A 20,356-nucleotide genomic window follows, 5' to 3' on the forward strand; every position below is an offset into this window, starting at 1 on the left:
ACAAAGCTCCAGCATTTGCTTTCCTGTCTTCGGGACTCGGCATTGGAGACTGTTCGGTCGCTGGAAATCTCAAATGGCAATTATGCTGTGGCACTAGATTTGTTGGAAAACAAATTCGGTAATCGGCGATTGGTCTTTCAGGCACACATCAATGAGCTCTTGGCGCACCAGGCTGTGGAACCTGGGTGAGTGGTCATGCTTCGGGAGCTTTCAGACAAGTTCAATTCACATATTCGCGCGCTCCGGGGTTTGGGCACCACTGAGCAGATCGCAGGATGCATCGTCGTGCAGGAGCTTCTCCGCAAACTGAATCCAGCGAGCCAAGAAAAGTGGGAAGAACGATTCAACGACCCCGCATTCGCAAACTGAATTCCGTCGTGGGAATCTATGGCCTCGTTCTTGGAGCAGCGGTGCAGATCATTGGAGACGATGGACTTTTCTATGGCAAGCTATGCGTTGAGCAGTCAGGTGGGCAGAAGTAGAAACGGCTTTCGTTGTGTATAAATTGTCTCAGAACAGGGCATCGATTACTTCAGTGCACCTCGAGCAACTGTCGTACCTGCGGGGGTAGACACCATACCCTCCTTCATTTTGGTAGCCCTGAAGATACCGCAGTCCAAGGGAAATCAGCGCCGTATACTCCATCTCAGTCTGCGCTGTCTGAGTCTACGCCGCGGCCAAAGAAAGGCGAGGAAAACACCGAGAACCGAAATCCAACGGCACCGGCGCAGCAACGGCAGAAGAGAAACGCAGAGATCAGCGAGCCGACCGCACCGACGCAGCAACGGCAGAGGGGAAGCGCTGAAAACGATAAGCCAACAGCATTAACGCAGCAGCGGCAGAGGAAAAGCGCCGAAACAGAAAAACCAACAGCAGCAACGGCAGAATAGAAACGCCGAAAACCAAAACCAAGCAACGACGCGCCAGCAGCGAAAAAGAGAGACACCGGCGCAGCGTAGACGCCGATGGAGAGCGGGAACGACGGCGCCAGCCCTCTGCCGCAGCGAGAATGACGACGCTGGCCGCCCACGCTGACACTGTATCGGCATAGTTCTGAGCTGTGAAAACGAGGAGATGGAGAAAAAGATGGAGATGGTGACCCCTGTCAGCACTCCCGCATGATCCCCTCCCGTAGTTTGTAGCCCAGCAGGATCCCGAGGGCGCTGTCCGGCGATTGCCTAGGCGTTCTCGGCCACACCTGTTGGCGCCCCCTCCGTATGATTCCCTCCAGTAGTTCGTTACCCAACAGGATCTCAGGGCCTCTATCCGGTGACTGCCTAGGCGCCCTTAGGGATACCTGTTGGCGCTCCCGCGTGATCCCCCTCCCGTAGTTTGTAGCCCAGCAGGATCCCGAGGCCGCTGTCGGGCGATCGCCTAGGCGCTCTCGGTGACACCTGTTGGCGCCCTGTATGATCCCAGTAGACCGACAGGGTCCCGTAAGTACTGTCCGGCGATAGCCTAGGCACTCTCGGTGATACTTGTCGGTATTTCCGCATAGCAAAGCGCCCTGCCGCTTCGTAGTAATTCTTAGTCCGACAGGGTCCCGTAAGTGTTGTCCGGCGATAGCCTAAGCACTCTCGGCGATACCTGTCGGCATTTCCGCAGAGTAAAGCCCCCTTCAGCTTCGTAGAAATTCTTAGGCCGACAGGGTCCCGTGAGTGTTGTCCGTCGATAGCCTAAGCACTCTCGGCGATACTTGTCGGTATCTCCGCGCTATCCGGCGATTGCCTAAGCTCCTCGGTGAAACCGGCTGACACGCCCCGTACGGTTCTCCTTCACCAATATATCTAACAGATTTCATTTTAGGCGGGGAACATGGATGTGACTTAATTACTTAAAAGGCTTGAATTTAAGTCAGGCGGAGAGAAGAAAACTCTCAGTGAAATTACCCCAATCCAAAGTGACACTGTTATATGCCGACGGATGCATGGCCGGGGGGGTGCCCGGTCGCTAATATGCAGACTCAGGATACCTGCCGACCTCCAGTTTAAACTAGGCTTCCTGAGGCAAGCGGGCTATGCCTCGGGTGACCAACCCCTTCCCGCCTACTCGTGGGAACAAAATGCAATCATGGGACTGCCCTTAATTTGCAACAGCCTGTTCTCCACGGTTTCTAGGCATTGGGAAAGGGCACATGCCCATGCGGCATCACAACGGACCTTTTTACAGGTCCAAGTGAGCTTGGGAGGGTTTCATCACTCCCCCAGGCTACTGCCTGAACCTAACCTAACCTAAGTCATATCAAGTAGACTCAGAAGTCAGATTAATTTTTGACCACATTTAATTTATAATAGCCTCCTCGTGGTGTACCCTGGGTACCGATCCTTAATCGGGAGCCAATTTGAGCGGCGGCTTTATACATATATATATATATATATATATATATTTATGTATATTTGTTTTTTTCTTATATTGTGTTTAGATACATCATAATTTTAGTTATAATAAACAAAGAAGTCAAGAACCGATGGCGTTTCCATAATTTTTTTAATTTAGAATCAACCTGTCTAAAATAAGGAAATAAACGTGTAATTATATTATTGTAATATTTTATATTTTGTAATTCAAATCAAACAAATAACAGCTTTTATTTTACTTCCCACTCCCTAGTGTACCATACCCCCACCCCCTGCCCATTCTTCATTTATTTTGTAGCGGTACGTCAGTTCTTTAAAAGACCCAAAACAAGAACCAAACTTAAATTTCAGTTCTAGCGTCCAGCAATACTAAAACACACACACGCAAAGTACGTGAGAATGCGTGTGCACCCATACATTCAAATATGCTAAAGGCACAACAGAAAACAGAAATTAGCATCATCATCAATTAAAAAAGAAGCATAGTCCAACAATGTATAATTTTAACGTCAAAAATAGATAAATATGCAGACTAATTTAAATTTTCCAATCCGTGTTTTGCACACCGGAATCATCTGCTTAATCAGTTTGTATTGATTTTGATAAGAAAAAATTGTAAATGGCTAACAGATATGATGACAGGGAATCAACATGCAAAAATCGCAAAGAAACGTGTGGTCTTGGAACATCAAAAATGGATGGTGGACTAACTGGGAAATGAATGGAGGATGGCCGTCAGTGTGAATAGCCTATTAGTACACATTTTGTCAGCAGCCTTGAATCGTTCCGTGTAATTTTGGCTGGAAAACATTTGACGCAAGCGCAGTAGTTTTTAAATATGGACTGTGTAAAATGTTTAACATATATTAGTATACAAAATACAGTCAGCAATGCCAATGCTAAAACGGGTGTTCCCAAACGTGCTGTACATATTGTATTACAAAATCTTGACAAAATAAAACTAAACAACAAAAAATGTTCTTTTAATTGTATAAACATATCTAAATAAATATAGGAATATACAAAATTGCACGCATAAAGTTTACAGACATCTACATACATAGGCCTATTTTCATAGATATAAATGATAAAAATGGTTTTACACAAACGGAATTCAAAAGCTTGATTTGTCGACCGAGTTAAAATGTGTATAAAGTATAAATAAGTGTAGAAAAATTCATGTATATATGCATATATATATATATATACATATTAATATACATATGTATGTATTTATATACATATGCATACATATGTATACTATACTTTTGGCCGGAGCTTCAAGATTATAGGAGTAATTAGATTCGATTAGATGTAAATACGTACATATGTGCATATGTATGTATGTATATAACAGTTAGAAGGAAGCAGATTGCAGTCTGACAATTGAATAGGATTGTATTATTATTAGAGACAATCGTCCCTCTGTCTCACACACACTTACCCTCGTCCAGAGAGAGAAAGAGAGAGTAAAATATGACTTAGTACGGACCATGATGCAATTATACTAGGTGGTCTCGAGTGAAAGGCACATTGTATAGTAAGTGTGAGTGAGACGGCATATGTTGATGTTGATAAACCCTTAACAGGCCCGTGGGGCTTAACTTCTAATTCTGTGATATTTTTATACCCGATACTCAAAATGAGTATTGGGGTATATTAGATTTGTGGTAAAAGTGGATGTGTGTAACGTCCAGAAGGAATCGTTTCCGACACCATAAAGTATATATATTCTTGATCAGCATCAATAGTCGAGTCGATTGAGCCATGTCTGTCTGTCCGTCTGTCCGTCCGTCCGTCTGTCCGTCTGTCCGTCCGTCCGTCTGTCCGTCCCCTTCAGCGCCTAGTGCTCAAAGACTATAAGAGCTAGAGCAACGATGTTTTGGATCCAGACTTCTGTGATATGTCACTGCTAAAAGAATATTTCAAAACTCTGCCCCGCCCACTTCCGCCCCACAAAGAGCGAAAATCTGTGGCATCCACAATTTCGACGATACGAAAAAACTAAAAACTCAGAATCGTAGAAGATGACTATATCTTCGGGAGCGCAAAATCTGAACCACATCGTATAATTATTATAGCCAGAATCAAGAAAACAATTTCATTCTTTCTCGCTCTGTCTCTCTCTAACACACAGGTTTCATGGTCGGTTTTGCCAATTGCAAAATATGAGTTCAAGGATCTCAGAACCTATAAGAGCCAGAGCAACCAAATTTGGTATCCATACTCCTGTGGTATCGGACCTTGACCATTTTGTGTCAAAATTTCGCCACACCCCCTTCTGCCCGAAAATCTGAGGCATCCACAAATCTCAGAGACTATTAAGGCTAGAGTAACCAAATTTAGTACACACACTCCTTTAAGATGTCACTATAAAACGTATATCTCAAAATTTCGCCCCACCCCCTTCCGCCCAAACAAAGGACGAAAGTCTGTTGCATCCACAATATTGCAGATTCGAGAAAACTAAAAACGCAGAATCATAGATAACGACCATATCTATTAGATTGCTGAATCTGGATCAGATCAGATCATTTTTATAGCCAAAAGGAACAAATCAATTTGCACTGGCTACGCAGCGCCCGACGTCACGCTCAGACTGATTTTCTGTTTCTCGCACGCACTCTTTGTCGTACAATAACAATTACAATGCTTAAATTTACTTCCTAATTCATTCTTCGGCGGCTGGTCCGAACATACTCCCCCTGTTGGGAGCTTTGTCCCCCATAGATTCCTTAAGGGGCAGCAAGCATAGCCAAGTGACGGGCCTCCTGATGTTTCCTGAGGAAAGCTTCGTTAGGTCAGGCTCGAGAATTTGTTCATGGGGGCCCGCCTAGAGGCAGAAGAGCGGGAGTCGACACGTCTAAATCATCAGGATTTTCTAAAAGCGAGAGAAACGGGCGAGATTTAACAATTGCAGTGATCTGACAGATCAGATTGCGCAGCTCGTTGAAGCTAAGCACAGATGGTCCAACTGAGCGTTACAGGTGATATTTTCCGGTCTTCACGGCCGCTTCCTACAACCCGCCAAAATGCGGAGAGTCATATGCGGTTCGCTCAGACAAAGCTTCTTTAGCTCCAGAAGCTCGTTCTTGGCCCCAAACGAAGTTTGTCGCATGGTCCGACCTAATTTGACTTGGCCTTCCTCGAGTGGAAGTAAAACGCCCTAGGGCCTAACGCCTAGAAACGATGCGGTGGTCAAATCCTTAACGAGCTCCATGTGTATAGCCTTAGAAGTGAAGCAGATGAATACGCTAGTATAGCACTTGATCGCAGGCCTCGTGCGGATTTCTGATCGGTAGAAAAAAGGTCCACAGTAATCTACTCCAGTGACTTCAAAAACTCGAGATGCTTCCAAACGTTCCTTAGGTAGGTCTCCCATGATGTGTTCAACCATGCGCGGCCTAGTCCTGAAGCATCTCATACACTTGCTGACGACCCTTGTCACTGCTTTAATATACCTCCAATGGGCCAATATTCCAGCCGAATTTTGGATAGCAGGGCGCGAGGTCCGGCATGGAGGTTCCTTTCGTTCCTTTAGCGATGAGTTGCCAAGAAGACCTCCAACTCTAAGTAGTCCAGAATGATCGATGAACATGTTGAGCGAACTAATAGAACTGGTTTTCATGACTTGACGATTGCGTCGAATCTTTTTTATGTCCATCCACAAAATTCAGCCAGTTGAATGTGTCGAATCAGAAGATGCGTTCCTTGCCGAATATCAGAAACGGTCAGTCCTGGATGCCTAAAACGATGTATAAATTTATGCATGTAGGCGAATGTGCGCTGCATGCGAAAGAACGAATTTGCCAATTTGCATCCGGACGTGAGATCGGCATGTGGAGACGTGATCAGCAATACTCGCTTGCGAAGCTCCAAAGTTGCTATGTCGGTAGCTGGAGGTACAGGCCACTTATCTTTGGAGCCTAGCATATAAAATATGGGCCTTGAAACCATAGCTCTGACTGGATAAGATGGCTGGACGGCGAGCCTCTGCATATTCATTCATAACCAACAACATAATAGAGGTAGCGCGAAATGTTATGTTATGTTATATGTTCTTTGAACTATTTATTACCTAAGTCTAAAAGTCCTTTCTGCGCTTCGGAGCCGTTTGGTTTCAATACCGATTTACCTGTCAAATCATCGCACGAAAAACGGTCAAAATATGATTTTGTATGAGATTTAAGAGATGTGATAGCCGTTTCTGACCGTGCAAGGTTGTGACAGGTAAATCGGTATAGAGGGCTCCGCGTCGATTGTGAGAGGTAGCATGTGTGGATCCAAAGAGTCGGTTTTATGACAGGCTTTCATTAGCTGTTGTATACTGTTATTGAAAAGTGCTTAATTAACTACAGTATCATAAACTTGGAATTTGTATCAGAGATTATACTTAAAATATGCATGCATACTATTAAAAATTGCCCGAGCAATTAGTTACTTCATATTCATGTTTTTATACCGTTGTCGAAGTTTTTATGATTTTTATCATATGTAAGCGACGAACAAAAAGAAGAATCTTCAACCTCATAATTCATACATAATACACAGGCCACCAAAAACAATCATTACTGATTTACTTAATTATAGTGTTACATTTTTAATTTTATAATATATCTGCTGTACCGTATTTCTTAAGATTTGATCTGGAATTTGCGCATTGTATTAAAGTAAACGTACGGCCTTACCCAAATTGTCTCAAAAACATATGCTGCCTTTTATATTCGTATATTAGTAGTGAATTGTAGTGACCAACAAAATATCATTGAAAATGTTTTTTATTGCTTATAAAAATATTACCCAAGAAGATCAAAACCCATTTTCAAACGTTATAACCTATTAGCACAGTATTTTGGCATTGGGAAGGATGTTTTTATACCAAATGAGTATAGGGGTATATTCGATTTGTGGTGAAAGTGGATTTGTGTAACGTAAAGAAGGAAGCGTTTCCGACCCCATAAAGTATTTTTCTTGATCAGCATCAATAGCCGAGTCGAATGAGCCCTGTCTGTCTGTCCCGTCTGCCCGTCCATATGAGCGCCTAGTGCTCAGAGACTATAAGAGCTAGAGCAACAATATCCGCACTCCTGTTAGATCTCACTGTTACTGTGTATTTTAAAATTTCTCCCCACCCCCTTCCGCCCCCACAAACCATTTCCGTTTTCCGTACGTCTGTCCACCCATCCGACTTGATGAGCTCTTAGATCACAAAGATTATTAGAACTAGTGCAACCAAATTTTGTGTGAAGACTTCTGCGATATCACACTGCTAAAAGTGTATTTCCATAATTTTAAACATTCAAGAAAACTGAAAATACGCAGAATCATAGAGAATGACTGTATCTACCAGATTGCAAACTTCAATCTCGAGCAGATTATGAAGAAAATAATGTCCTCTCTTTATCTGTATAGAAACACGTAGAATATTGAAAATTAATTGGATTGGGGTAGAATGAATGATAAAGATAATGAGTTTAAAAAGGTCGATCTTTCCTTTTGTCAGGTGGTCGTGGCACTCTTCTAGCACGCGCCGGCGATGATCCCTTGTGACGCATAGCTTCCATTGGATGGGTCCTGTTCGCTTGTTCTGCTGCTTGCTCGTTTGTAGATTTGCTAGTTTTCTATGATGAACTCCGGCTGCCTTTCCGGCTGCACCCGGATTCGCTTACAGAGCCTCTGTAGCCCGAGCCAGGGGTTTCGGTCTTCCTCTACTCGCTGCAGGGTCTCGACCGGTTGTCGTGGGAGGGCGTCAGCCACGACGTTCTGGCATCCTCGTCGGTACTGGATGTCGAATCTATATTGTTGGTATTAGTAGTCGACGGCTTACGTAGGCGATGACTATTTCCTCTCCTTCATTTGTTGTGTCAGCACTGCTCCGAGGCCATAAGAACTGGCGTCTGTTTGGAGTACGAACCGCTCGGCGAATTCGGCGAATTTTTGAGGTTCAACGTGGAGATGTAGCGCGCGTGTTGGAGCCTCTTGAGGATGTGGTTTATCCGCGGTAGCGGTTAGGGCTCAGACACTGAACGGGCATTTAGTTGGCGATAGTCCGCTCGCAGTCCCATTTCTCGGGGCGCTGTGTGGGCTTCTGGATGTCTCGATCCTCCTGCCCTGTAGCCAAGATCGCGTTCTCGTAGTCATCCTGGTCGGCAGTGCGTTCCGCACGGACCCGTTCCGGGTTCCGTTCCCACGCTATCACGGCGTCGGCTAATGGCTCTAGTTCGTAGTCCATGGTGGAGATCTTGGTGTTCTCGTCCTGCGGTGTCGGGGTCCTTGGTTTACGGGATGTTTCGTCTCGCCTGGTCTCGGCGGTCACGGTGGACGCGGGGCGAGTCGGTTCGGGGCTTCGAGTCGCGCTGTTGTGGGTCGTGTCGGTTGTGCGTGTTGGTTCTGCTGGGTTGCCATGTGGTGACTCCCGGTTCGATGAGCTGGCCCTGGATGGTTGCAGCGAAGCCGCAGATATCTCTGCCGTCCGACCGGTGACTTACGGTGTCCGGTGGCATTGGGGTCTGGGTCACGATCAACTGAAGATTCTTTTCCCCTCCCTTTTTGGCTCAATTTCCTGATCCCGGGGGACGTGGCTGGGCTCCGGTGGTTTCTGGGGCTCGGGATATTTCCAAAGTGCGTGGCCAATTCCTCCAGCCTTGCTTGCACTGCTCCTTGGTGTCCATGGCGCACGATGAAGGCGGTGAGCCGGCTTCAAAAGTCCTCTACTGTGCCAGTCTGTCCTAGTCGTTCCATATTAAGAACCGGAGATCCTAGTTGAGTATTTGTAGCCCCTAGTCAGAAGTTGTGATGCCCTGGAGGGATACACGGTAGTGCACTGGGGAATCGGTAATCCAATGTTAGGATGCACGGCACGGCACTGGGGCTGGTTATCCGTTCGAGGGATACACGACACGGTACTGTGGACGGGTGATCCTGGGTGAGGATACTAGGTATGGTACTATGGACTGGTTATTTTCGATGGATATGCGGCACGGTACTGGGGACGGGTGATCCTGGATCAGGATACGAGGTGTGGTACTAGGGACTGGTTATCCTTTTTGAAGGATACGCGTCACGACACTGTGTGAGGTATCCTGATCGATTGAAGGCTCGAACTTGTGTTGTAGGCTTTGTAGGAACTGCTCGGATGCTCGGTGGTAACTGCTCGGAAGCTCTGCGGTAGCTGCCCGTATGCTCGATGGCAACTGCTCGGAAGCTCTGTAGGTACTGCCTGGAGGATCGGTGGGGACAGCCTGGACGCTTGGTGGTGACTGTCTCGGTGGGAACTACACATAGGGGCTACACATACTCAACTAGGATCTCCGATTCTTAATATCACCGCACACGTCCCCTAGTCGTGTTCCCACGACCTCGCAGAAGGTCACCGGAGGTCTGCCGTGCTATGGCGCTCTCACGCCTAACTACAACCCCCCCCCCCCCCCCCACGCAACCTCCAGTGCCTTAATTTTGGCCGCTTCAAATTACCAGCGTTTCCGTTGTAAACCTCTAATCGTATCTAGCGAGGTGAAATTCATCATCCTTGCTACGGAATCGACAACGCCTAGGAATTACAGTGCAATTTAAGTAATCCTGCATAAAAATTGTGTAGAATATGTGAATCCAACAGAAGGAATCGAGAGCTAGGGTGACACGTGTCGTAGACAACATGTGATCATCGAGTCGTGAGTACGAACATACCCGCGAAATAACAGGGTATAGCAGCGGTGCAGCGCAATGAAAGGGAGAGCGTGATAACTCACACGCCAAGAGTGAGCTTTTGTTGCTTTGCCTTTGTCTTGTTCTTTTCTTTTGCTTGCATTCTTTTGGTTGCACTTCCATTTATTTAGACTTAAAATGTAAAATCATATAGACATATGTATGTATATATATTAAGGAAGATCGTTTCTATAATATTCATTTCTTTATCATATTACATATTAAGCTAATTTCCTAATCAGGCTCGGTGTAAGTGCACTTAATTTTTATAATATGTCGAGCACAAGGAAGGCAATTGCAAAAGGACACAGTTTCACCAGACGCTCGGGTTGAAGGTAACAACATGAAAGTACTTGTCACTTAGCGTCTGTGGAAATCTACGAGAGAATGCTATTGAAACATCATCACGCCACCTTGTAACAAGCACCCCCCTCTATATCCTGCAGCAGTTCGTTCACTGCTACGTTCCGAGGAGGTGCGAGAGGACCCCGTCTGCGGTTTACCTTTGCTGACAAACCTAAGGGACGTTGAAGTCCCTGAAGCGGTTCTGCATTGTTGCATCTGTGTGTGCGAGGGCTTGCTTGCTTTTAGGAATGAAAACGACTTTGGTCTGAAGCCAGGTGTCAGGGATGTGCCTGTGGGAGAAGACTCCCCGTAGATACTTTTGTCCCAGTTAATGTCTTTTTGTCCAGCGTGAATCAGTTTGGCAGGGATGAATCCATCTGTTCCTTCAGACTTTAAGGGCTTAAAGCATTTGATTGCACGGAAACTGTTCTCCTGGCCTAAAAGGTTAAGGAAAGCACTTAAGGTAACAGAAGAGGTGCAGTAATTAGGTCTGTTTTCATCGCAGCCAGGGAAATGCGTTGTCCAAGACTGTCTTTGAGAGAACTGTGAATCTTTTGAATAACTCAAGCCCAGTTATGATCGACATTTAAAATTGTAGTTTTGTTGTAGGCGTTCTTAAATGTTTAACCAAGACGACTCGTGGCCTCTCTTGAAATTTCGTCCTCAGGGGGAGACTCAGGAAGAATACGGCCCAGTTGATCTGAATTTCGAGTCCTAATTGTCCGCCTGAGGTTCCGGAATTTACCTAGGCTCGGTAGGGAGAAACTGAATAAAATTTCCACGTACCTGTGTTCCGAGGACGAGTCTTCTTCAAGGACCCTCCAGAATACTATGTTTGATTGTGAGGTCCAGGACCACTGGCTATTATTTAAGGAATTTTTTATTTAGTATTACGTATTGCGTTACATAAATCATAAAACCATATACATATAAGATTGATTACCGCCGAATGCTAGTAGTTTGCTGAAAAAAATTTGTTTTATATGTTCATAGCTTAGCAAAAATAATACAATTTGGATCGCCATATCAAAAGGCTTACCCAGGATTTCTGGGTTTCATTTCTCTTAAGCTAAGTTGCCACCAATTCGTTAAAAATCGAGGGGGGACGTTGTGAATTGCTGCGGAGACCGCAACTCTACATTTATACCCGAGACTTGGACAGTATGGCTCTACTCCGGCAGACGCCGCTAATATTAAAGGACACGACAAAGAGTGCGTGCGAGAGAGACAGAAAATCAGTCTGAGCGTGACGTCGGGTGCTGCGTAGCCACTGCACATTGATTCGTTCCTTTTGGCTATAAAAATGATCTGATCTGATCCAGATTCAGCAATCTGATAGATATGGTCATTATCTATGATTTTGCGTTTTTAGTTTTCTCAGATCTGCAATATTATGGATGCAACAGATTTTTGTTCTTTGTGGGTCGCAAAGGGGGTGGGGCGAAATTCTGAGATGTAAGTTTTATAGTGAGATCTAACAGGAGTAGGGAGTTGGTTACTCTAGCCTTCATAGTCTCTGAGATTTGTGGATGCTGCAGATTTTCGTCCTTTGCGGGGGCGGAAGGGGGTGGGGCGAAATTTTGACACAAAACGGTCAAGGTCCGATTTCACAGGAGTGTGTATACCAAATTTGGTTGCTCTGGGTTTTATAGGTTCTGAGATCCTTGAACTCATATTTTGCAATTGGCAAAACCGACCATGAAACCTGTGTGTTAAAAAGAGACAGAGCGAGAAAGAATGAAATTGTTTTCTTGATTCTGGCTATAATAATTATACGATCTGATTCAGATTTTGCACTCTAGAAGATATAGTCATCTACTACGATTCTGCGTTTTCATTTTCTCGTATCTTTGAAATTGTGGATGACACAGATTTTCGCCATTTGTGGAGGCGCAAGTGGGCGGGGCAAAGTTTTGAAATATTCTTGTAACAGTGACATATCACAGAAGTCCGGATATAAAACGTCGGTGCTCTAGCTCTTATAGTCTTTGAGCACTAGTCGCTAATAGGGACGGACGGACAGACAGACAGACAGACAGGGCTCAATCGACTCGGCTATTGATGCTGATCAAGAATATATATACTTTATGGGGTCGAAACGATTCCTTCTGGTCGTTACACACATCCATTTTCACCACAAATCTTATATACGGGTATAAAAAAGTTGGAATGTAAATTAGTTAAACAATAGATATAGCTCTTGGCTTTTATCTGCGAGGAGTTTAAAGGTTTCGTTCACAATTCTAACCCCACTCATTTTGTTTTAATTTTTAATTAAATATTAATTTAGTGCGTATTACAGATTATCAAATATGCTCCGGATACTTGATGAGGATTTTTCTAAAGACATTAAAGATTCTGGTCATGAGGGAGTAGTTCAACAAGAGGAGCAAGAAGATAAAGAGAGAAGATACCATATTTCTCTCACGGATATTTGCACTGACAACCTTAAAAATACTAGCTTTCAACAATCTGGATTTTTAAACAATACAATATCATTTGCTTCTCATATCGTAAAGTGTAGCTCTCCAATTTCGAGCTTTGATGAATCAATATCTACTGGTCCACTCGGAACACATTCACGAATGCATATATCCCAAGGTCAACACACAATAAACCCGATTTCGGAACATAGCTTTTACAATGTGCCTGAATATATTTCGGAGCAAGAAAAGAATATTTTTTCAGATTCGGAGCGGTTCTTAAGGTCAAAAAATAAAGATGTATGCAGTAATGAGAATGACTATGTGCATGATGAATTTACCATGCGGAAATACTATCACCCTCTCTTTGCACACGGAGTTTGCCGGTGGCCTGGTTGTGAAATGGACTTAGAAGATATAACATCATTTGTAAAGTAAGTAATGAATATATATATATTAAACCAACTTCACTAATTTTTACTTTCGGGCGAGACTATAGTTATCCAGTTATCATGTTTTAAATCTTTTCGTTTTTTTATTTTCTTTATATATTAGTATTGTGGTTTGGAATTTAGGCACGGTACGTTTGATTTTCCTCGCTCGATCGAAAACTGACCTCGCGCTCTTTTTTTTATTATTCTAATTTCTCAGAGCAACGACATTTTGTATCCAGATTTTTGTGATATGTCGCTGTTACAAGTGTATTTCAAAACTTCGCCACGCCCTTTTCCGGACCCACAAAGGACGAAAATCTGTGGCATCCAGACTATTTACGCTAGACGAACCAAATTGGGTATCCATACTCCTGTTAGATCTCACTGATGCAAGTGTATTTAACAATTTCGCCCTACCCTCTTTTGCCCCCATAAAGGACGAAAATCTATGGCATGCACAATTTTGAAGGTACGAGAAAATGCGCACAATCATAGAAAGTGACCATATCTACCAGACTGCTGAATCTGAATCAGATCTGATCAATATTATAGCCAAAAGGAAAACATCAATTTGCACTGGCTACGCAGAGCCAGAGGACACGTTCTGCCTGTTTTTTGTCTTTGTCGGACTCTCTCGTTGTCGTTCAATGTTATCGCCGTCTGCCGAAGGAAAGACATAATGAATATGTATCGGGTATATATGTAGAGTTGCGGTCTCAGCAGCAACTCACAACGTTCCCCCAAGTTGTAAATTATTATATATGAATATTTAATATTTTATTGAAATTCTGTTGCGCTATTAATGGATTTAATGCTTTGGGGAATATTTTTTCATAAACGGATAGCATTAATGAAGAACTGCCTATTCGAGAAAAGCGTTTGAGTTCGAGTACATAAGAAATTGTTTGTTCTTTGTAATTTAGCAGGTGTAAGTATGTAATGTAAAAGTAAATCAGTTCTTGGGTGGTCAGAATTTTATGAAAGTATACTGTTGGGTCAAGCAGCTTAAATATTGTAAATTATTGCCGTGGTGCGGCCCAACGGAAATGCATTTTTTTGTTGGTTGTGATTTCCAGTTCCCACTGTAAATATCATTTTGCTAAGCTTGCTGAATAGGGCCCGGCAATTTGGCCCGTCAGCCCTTGCATAGTCAGTCTTGAGCTAATCGTCGCAGCTATTCGATTAACATCCTCGCATCAATCGTTGACCCAATTACCCCCATATGTACATACACGATAAGTTGGTTTACATATGCAAATAAATTGTGAATTATATACAACCTTTCGACTTTCATTAAATTCAAAATAGCAACAGTTATTAAAAACGCTTAATAGCTTAACATTTGGTGACCCCGACGTGATTGTGCAACAAATAATCCATCAATCACAAACTAATATAGCATTCAAAGGTCTAAATTAATTGCCATCTCAACCAGTGTCATCGACCACATAAGTTATCTATACAAATATGGTCATCTTACCGCTAGAGACGTTGCTCTCCCTGGAAATTAATGCTGTTAACGAAATTCCAATGACCAGTAAGCAGAACAGGGTGTCTTTTTTGAATTTTAAGTCAACGGAATTATGCGAGAAAATGAAAAGGTTAGCTATAGCTTGGTCTGTGACTACTAAATGCACGTGGTAAAGCTAGAGCAAGTCGAAAAGTTGATCGGCAAATGTGAGATGTTTCACGGCGAGGAAGAGGAATTGGATCGAAACGAGATTCACATTGGATTGTGTGACCCTTTGATTCACTTGCTAGTTCGCTGAACGCAGCGATTATGAGGGAAATGGCTACCTTGGCTCATTCTACCTTGGCTGAAGGAAACACTACGGTTGAGTTTGCCGACTCGCAATTTCTACCACACCATAGACAGGTACCGTAGAATTTTACGATAAATATTGGTAGTTGCCTTTAATCCGGCTGCGGACGCGGGGGACTAGCGGGGTGGACCAGAACTGCTTGCGGGGGAGACGAGAATAAATAAAAAGGCACGACCGTTCTTTATCAATTTGAGATTGCGACTCTCTCTCAGTTTATTATCCTAAGCTATGCTGGAGCGAATGTTGCTCAACATCTTTATGTTGCTTCATTATTTTCGGCGTATGTAACTATGTTAGGCGGTAGATCTTAAAAGGTAAAGGTTGCCATTTATTTAATTTGTTTCAACTTTGTGGCTGTATCGACCGCTGTACCGACAGGTACAATGCCTGCCTTATATACAATTACCGACGTTTAGTGGCGGGTATGCGAACTGGGCTGACTTTTATTCAATGTTTACCACCATCATCGGCTGTCGACCCGACTTAACAAAAATAGATAAGCTCCAGCATTTGAGTTCCTGCCTGCGGGATTCGGCGTTGGAGGCTGTTCGGTCACTGGAAATCTCGGATGGCAATTATGCTGCGGCATAATATCGGCAATTGGTCTTTCAGGCACATATCAATTCGACCTTGGCGGTCCAGGCTGTGGAACCTAGGTCAGTGGTTATGCTTCGGGAGCTTTCGGACAGGTTAAATTCTTGGGCTTGGGAACTACTGAGCAGATCGCAGGATGCATCGTCGTGCATGAGCTTCTCTGAAAACTGGATCCAGCGAGCAGAGTGAAGTGGCGGAAGCGATTTAACGATCCCACAATCGCAAACTTAATTCCTATTGGAACAGCGATGAAGATCATTGGAGACGATGACTCCATTTCTATGGAGTCCGCCCGCGAGTAGTCCCGCCCTGAGCAGTTAAAGCGCTGTCCCCCACAAATCGCCATAAAGAAGCCAAACGGCTTTCATTGTGTATAAATTGGCTCAGAACAGGGCATCGATTGATTCAGTGCGCCTCGAGCAACTGTCGTACTTTCGGGGGTAGGCACCCTACCCTCCTGCTTTTCGATAGCCCTGAAGATACCGCAGCCCAAGGGAAATCAGCGCCGTATACTCCATCTCAGTCTGCGCTGTCTGAGTCAACGCCGCCTCAGCATACCACTGAGCCCTCTACTTCAGCGACTACCTCCATTTCCCTTATTGCCCAAGATCTCATTAATTATGTTGTTCTACTTGCCACGGCCACGGTCTTAGTCAAAAAACGTTCCGGAGTTTTAGTTCCATACCGAGCGTTGCTGGATTCCGGATCACAGTTGCATCTAATAGCTTTTCGCTTCGCACTCTCGCTCATCGGATTACTCAACTCTCATCACTACTATTGTAGCCTCTGGCATAACCGATCGTCAGCCAAGTTTTTGAATTATCACTCAAAACTGGAACATTCTACAAACCACTAGCTGATCCGGTGTTTCATAAGCCGCAGCGCGTCGATCTGCTAATTGGCGCAAGTCTGTTTTACGAGCTCCTGTGTGTTGGTCAGGTCAAGCTACTGCCAGGATTGCCTTTAATTCAGAAATCGCGCTTGGGATGGGTCGTGTCTGGAGGTTGTTACCTTTCAAAGGGTGCCTCTTTGAAGGTCTCTCGCGCACGGGCCGTAGCTGCTGAGGAAAATAGTCCAGAGGATCGGCTTGAGGTGCTTCTTCGGAGGTTTTGGGAGGTAGAAAATTGCATCGAACCAATAGTAAAGTCTACCAAAGAAAAGATAGATTGTGAAGCACATTTTGTGCAGCATTTCCGTCGACTACATGAAGGCGATTATTGTGTTCGGATGCCAGCTAAATATAATTTGGATCTCCTTGGAGAATCTTACAATCAAGCGTTTCGTAGATTCCTGAGCCTTGAGAGAAATTTTGTCAGTATGCAGCATTCATAAAGGAGTACCTTGATTTAGGCCATATGTCTCAAGTTCCTGCCCAGTCAATCAGCAACTGCCGATATTTTTTGCCTCACCATTGCGTCATGAAGGAAGATAGTTCTACCACCAAGCTTCGCGTCGTTTTTGATGGATCCGCTTCAACTTCATCTGGATGACAGCCGTGTTATTAAAACTTTAGGAATTGCTTGGGATCAGGTTTCTGATCAACTGTTTCTTTCGTTTCTACGATTCTAAATCTTAAATTACTAAATCCAAAATTTTTTTCCGGCGTTTGTGCCAAGATAAGTTTTCTGGGATGAAGCTTTACAATCGCAGTGAAAGCCGACTGGCAAGAAATATGCACCAGTTTTGGCCAGATTCGTTGACTTGAATTTCCTCGTCATGTACTCCTTCCAGAAAGCCACGGATTTTTCGATGCCAGCATCGAGGCTTATGTTGCATGCATTTATGTCGTGTCAAAGGGTCAGCATTCCAGCAGTCTCTTTCTTTGTGCCAAATCTCATGTGGCTCCTTTGAAGACACTTACGATACCAAAATTTGAGCTTTGTGGAGCGGAGTTGGTGGCTAGACTCATATCTGAGATAGCTGGAATGAATGTCTTCATCTCCCTACATGGACATTGTTGCTAATTTTTTGGACGTTGAAATGCAATGACTGCCTATTTCAAGAGGCGATGCAGCTACTGCACCGTCAAGTGGCCCGTGTAAAGCCAGCAGAAGGCTGTTACGCGCGGATCCCAGGCAAAATGCAGCCCTCCTATCGCCCAACCGACCGAGGGGCGCTGCCGCATGACGCACGGTGCGTAGCCGAACCGAACGCGAACATGCCAGAAAGATAGCTATTAGACTAACATTCGGGGAAAATTAGCACTAAACTTACTAACTTACTGCATGCTTAATGCAATCAAAATACAAATACCTCTACAATTACTAATTACTAGAAAGGTGTGTAAGGATTAGTAATTTAATAAGAGGAAGAGAATTAGTGGTGGATATAATATGGTAGAGGGAATTATAATCCGAGCATAAGACCCTAAACGGTTCCTGCAAGGAATAATTCGATCTACAAAGTTGAAGGAACAACGGTTTAACATTTCTAGTAAGTCTAATAGGAATCGTGAAGTTTATGCGGCTCAACTGATGAGGGCTGTCACCCCTGATAAAGTTGTGTATAAAAATCACACCAAGCATTTTTCTACGGTTATCTAAGCATGGGAGGTTTACTAATAGCAGTCTACTAGAGTAAGATGGGAATTTCACACATTCATCCCAGTTAAGGCCCCGCAGAGCAAAGAGTAAAAAGTTTTTCTGTACTGATTCTATACGGTCCTGGTGTACTTTGTACTGAGGGCACCATACACAGGAGCCGTATTCTAAAATCGGACGAACTAGCGTAGTAAAGAGAGTCGTTGTTATATAGGGGTCGTCAAGTTCTTTTGACCACCTCTTTATAAACGCAAGCACGCCCATGGCCTTATTTACCGTGGTAGAAATGTGTTCGGAAAACTTTAACTTTGCGTCTAATAAGACACCAAGATCATTCACCAGGGTAATTCTCTCGAGAGAACCGCCACATAGGGTATAGGTAGCCAACAAGGGGCTAGAACTATGAAATGTCCCAAACTTTGCATTTCGAGGCATTAAGGTGTAACAAGTTTGCACAACACCATGACTGAAAGTTATTGAGATCGGATTGCAAGCGAGAATGAAATGAGATGTCCTTATACTGGACACAGAGTTTAACATCATCCGCATACATAAATACTCGAGAGTATGTTAATACCGAAGGCAAGTCATTAATAAAGAGTGTGAAGAGTAAGGGGCCTAGATGGCTGCCCGGTGGTACTCCCGAAGAAACCTTTACTGGTGAAGGGTGAGGGAGTTATTGAAGAGGACTCTTTGAGACCTGGAACAAATATAGCTAGAAATCCATCTCAGGAGGTTGGGCGGAAACCCTAAAATGTCAAGTTTATGTGCTAGAAGGGATTGTTTACAGAGTCGAATGCTTTACTGAAGTCGGTGTAAATAACATCCGTCTGTAAGTTTGCCGGTGCATATTTTCCTATGTAAAATGATCATTTTTTTTTTTTTATCGATGAAGTACTTTTATTAGTGTTATTTTACTATAAAATATTATTTTTTATGAAAATTATTGAAAATTTACAATTTAACATAATTTAAAAAAATTTAAAACAAGAAAACGTTTTTTTGTTTTTTTTTATTTCTTTAAAATAATCCTCTACTTCCTGTTTATTGGGAGAAATATAGTATATAGTATTACATAGTATGTATACTATACGTAGTATTACATACTATATACTATAACATACAAACTTAACCAACAGTACTTTACAAATAAGGAAAAAAACGACACATATTCATTTTAGGAGGTGCAATATCTGAATATCTGTGGATATTATATTATCTAAGTAAATCGAAATGTCTTTTTGACTTCATCTTAAAAAAATGATTATGTAAAAATGTATTCAATTTGAAATCTAAAATTCTCTAAATTTTTCTAGGCATCTTAATTCGGAACATGGATTGGATGATCGGTCAACTGCTCAAGCTCGTGTACAAATGCAAGTTGTTTCTCAATTGGAATCTCACCTACAAAAAGAAAGAGATCGGTTGCAAGCTATGATGCACCACTTGTATCTGTCTAAGCAACTTTTATCGCCAACAAAGGCGGATCGAAAGGTACTGTCTGAGATCACAATTATTTTATAATTCAGTATTTTTCTATTCGTTTGAGCATCGTGAATTATCACATATTTATTATAGATAACTTACTTGTATTCGTATTGGAAACCTGTATATGTTCGGCTCCTGTCCAGCTCTCAGTAGAAGAAGCCTAATATATTTGGGCTCGCCCCTTTAAACAGCCATTTCAGAATTGTCTACATTGTGTGTCAGGAAGATCTGGATAGGATAACTGTTGTCACTATGTCTGACCATCTTGACTAATTATTTCGATTAAAAAAAACCCGGCGCATATATAAAATTGCCACTTTTAGTTTATTGCGCGACATCCAAATTGCAAGTGTAGCTTGCTTGCCCTTTACGTTGTCGCTCCGATCGCTAAGCGCAGCTTCGCTCGGCATACATAGATAAGCTGAAGCAAAGCGTAGATAACGAAGACCGATCTTCGAGAGAACGTTTAGCAGGGCGAACCCCTCTTCTTTGTTTTTACTGATTCCGCTTCAAGCGTTTTTCAGTCACATTGGTCTAATAGGTATTTGTTTTGAAATGTGGTATTTATTTTTTAAGAAGCGTTCGCAATAGTATTTTCTGTGGTTTGTGCAAAAAAAAAAAGCAAGAAGGAGATCACCCATAATCAAC

The 20,356-nt window shown here is 43.3% G+C and overlaps 1 protein-coding gene and 1 long non-coding RNA gene across 9 annotated transcripts in view; both read left to right on the plus strand.

The window, feature by feature from the left end:
* The first annotated feature begins 2,696 nt into the window (after positions 1-2,696).
* On the plus strand, positions 2,697-3,387 carry LOC117187061. Its single transcript, XR_004471849.1, has 2 exons — positions 2,697-2,943; positions 3,000-3,387. It is a non-coding gene; the product is annotated as an uncharacterized LOC117187061 (long non-coding RNA).
* A 202-nt stretch (positions 3,388-3,589) lies between these two features.
* Positions 3,590-20,356, plus strand: part of LOC108154148 (forkhead box protein P1) — a 76,659-nt gene continuing 59,892 nt past the window's right edge. For 2 of the 8 annotated variants that reach the window (XM_033388806.1, XM_033388805.1), the window contains exons 1-3: positions 3,592-3,897; positions 12,709-13,263; positions 19,537-19,714. In XM_033388806.1, the coding sequence (XP_033244697.1) occupies positions 12,719-13,263; positions 19,537-19,714 (723 nt within the window). In that variant the 5' untranslated portion in view covers positions 3,592-3,897; positions 12,709-12,718. Of the gene's footprint in view, positions 3,898-12,708; positions 13,264-19,536; positions 19,715-19,798; positions 20,005-20,356 lie in introns of those variants that run through there. The other 6 variants (XM_033388808.1, XM_033388807.1, XM_033388810.1 and 3 more) reach the window with 5 other exon arrangements.

The sequence above is a fragment of the Drosophila miranda genome, chromosome 2 (genome assembly GCF_003369915.1).
Source record: "Drosophila miranda strain MSH22 chromosome 2, D.miranda_PacBio2.1, whole genome shotgun sequence".
In the NCBI taxonomy this organism is placed as follows: Eukaryota; Metazoa; Arthropoda; class Insecta; order Diptera; family Drosophilidae; genus Drosophila; species Drosophila miranda.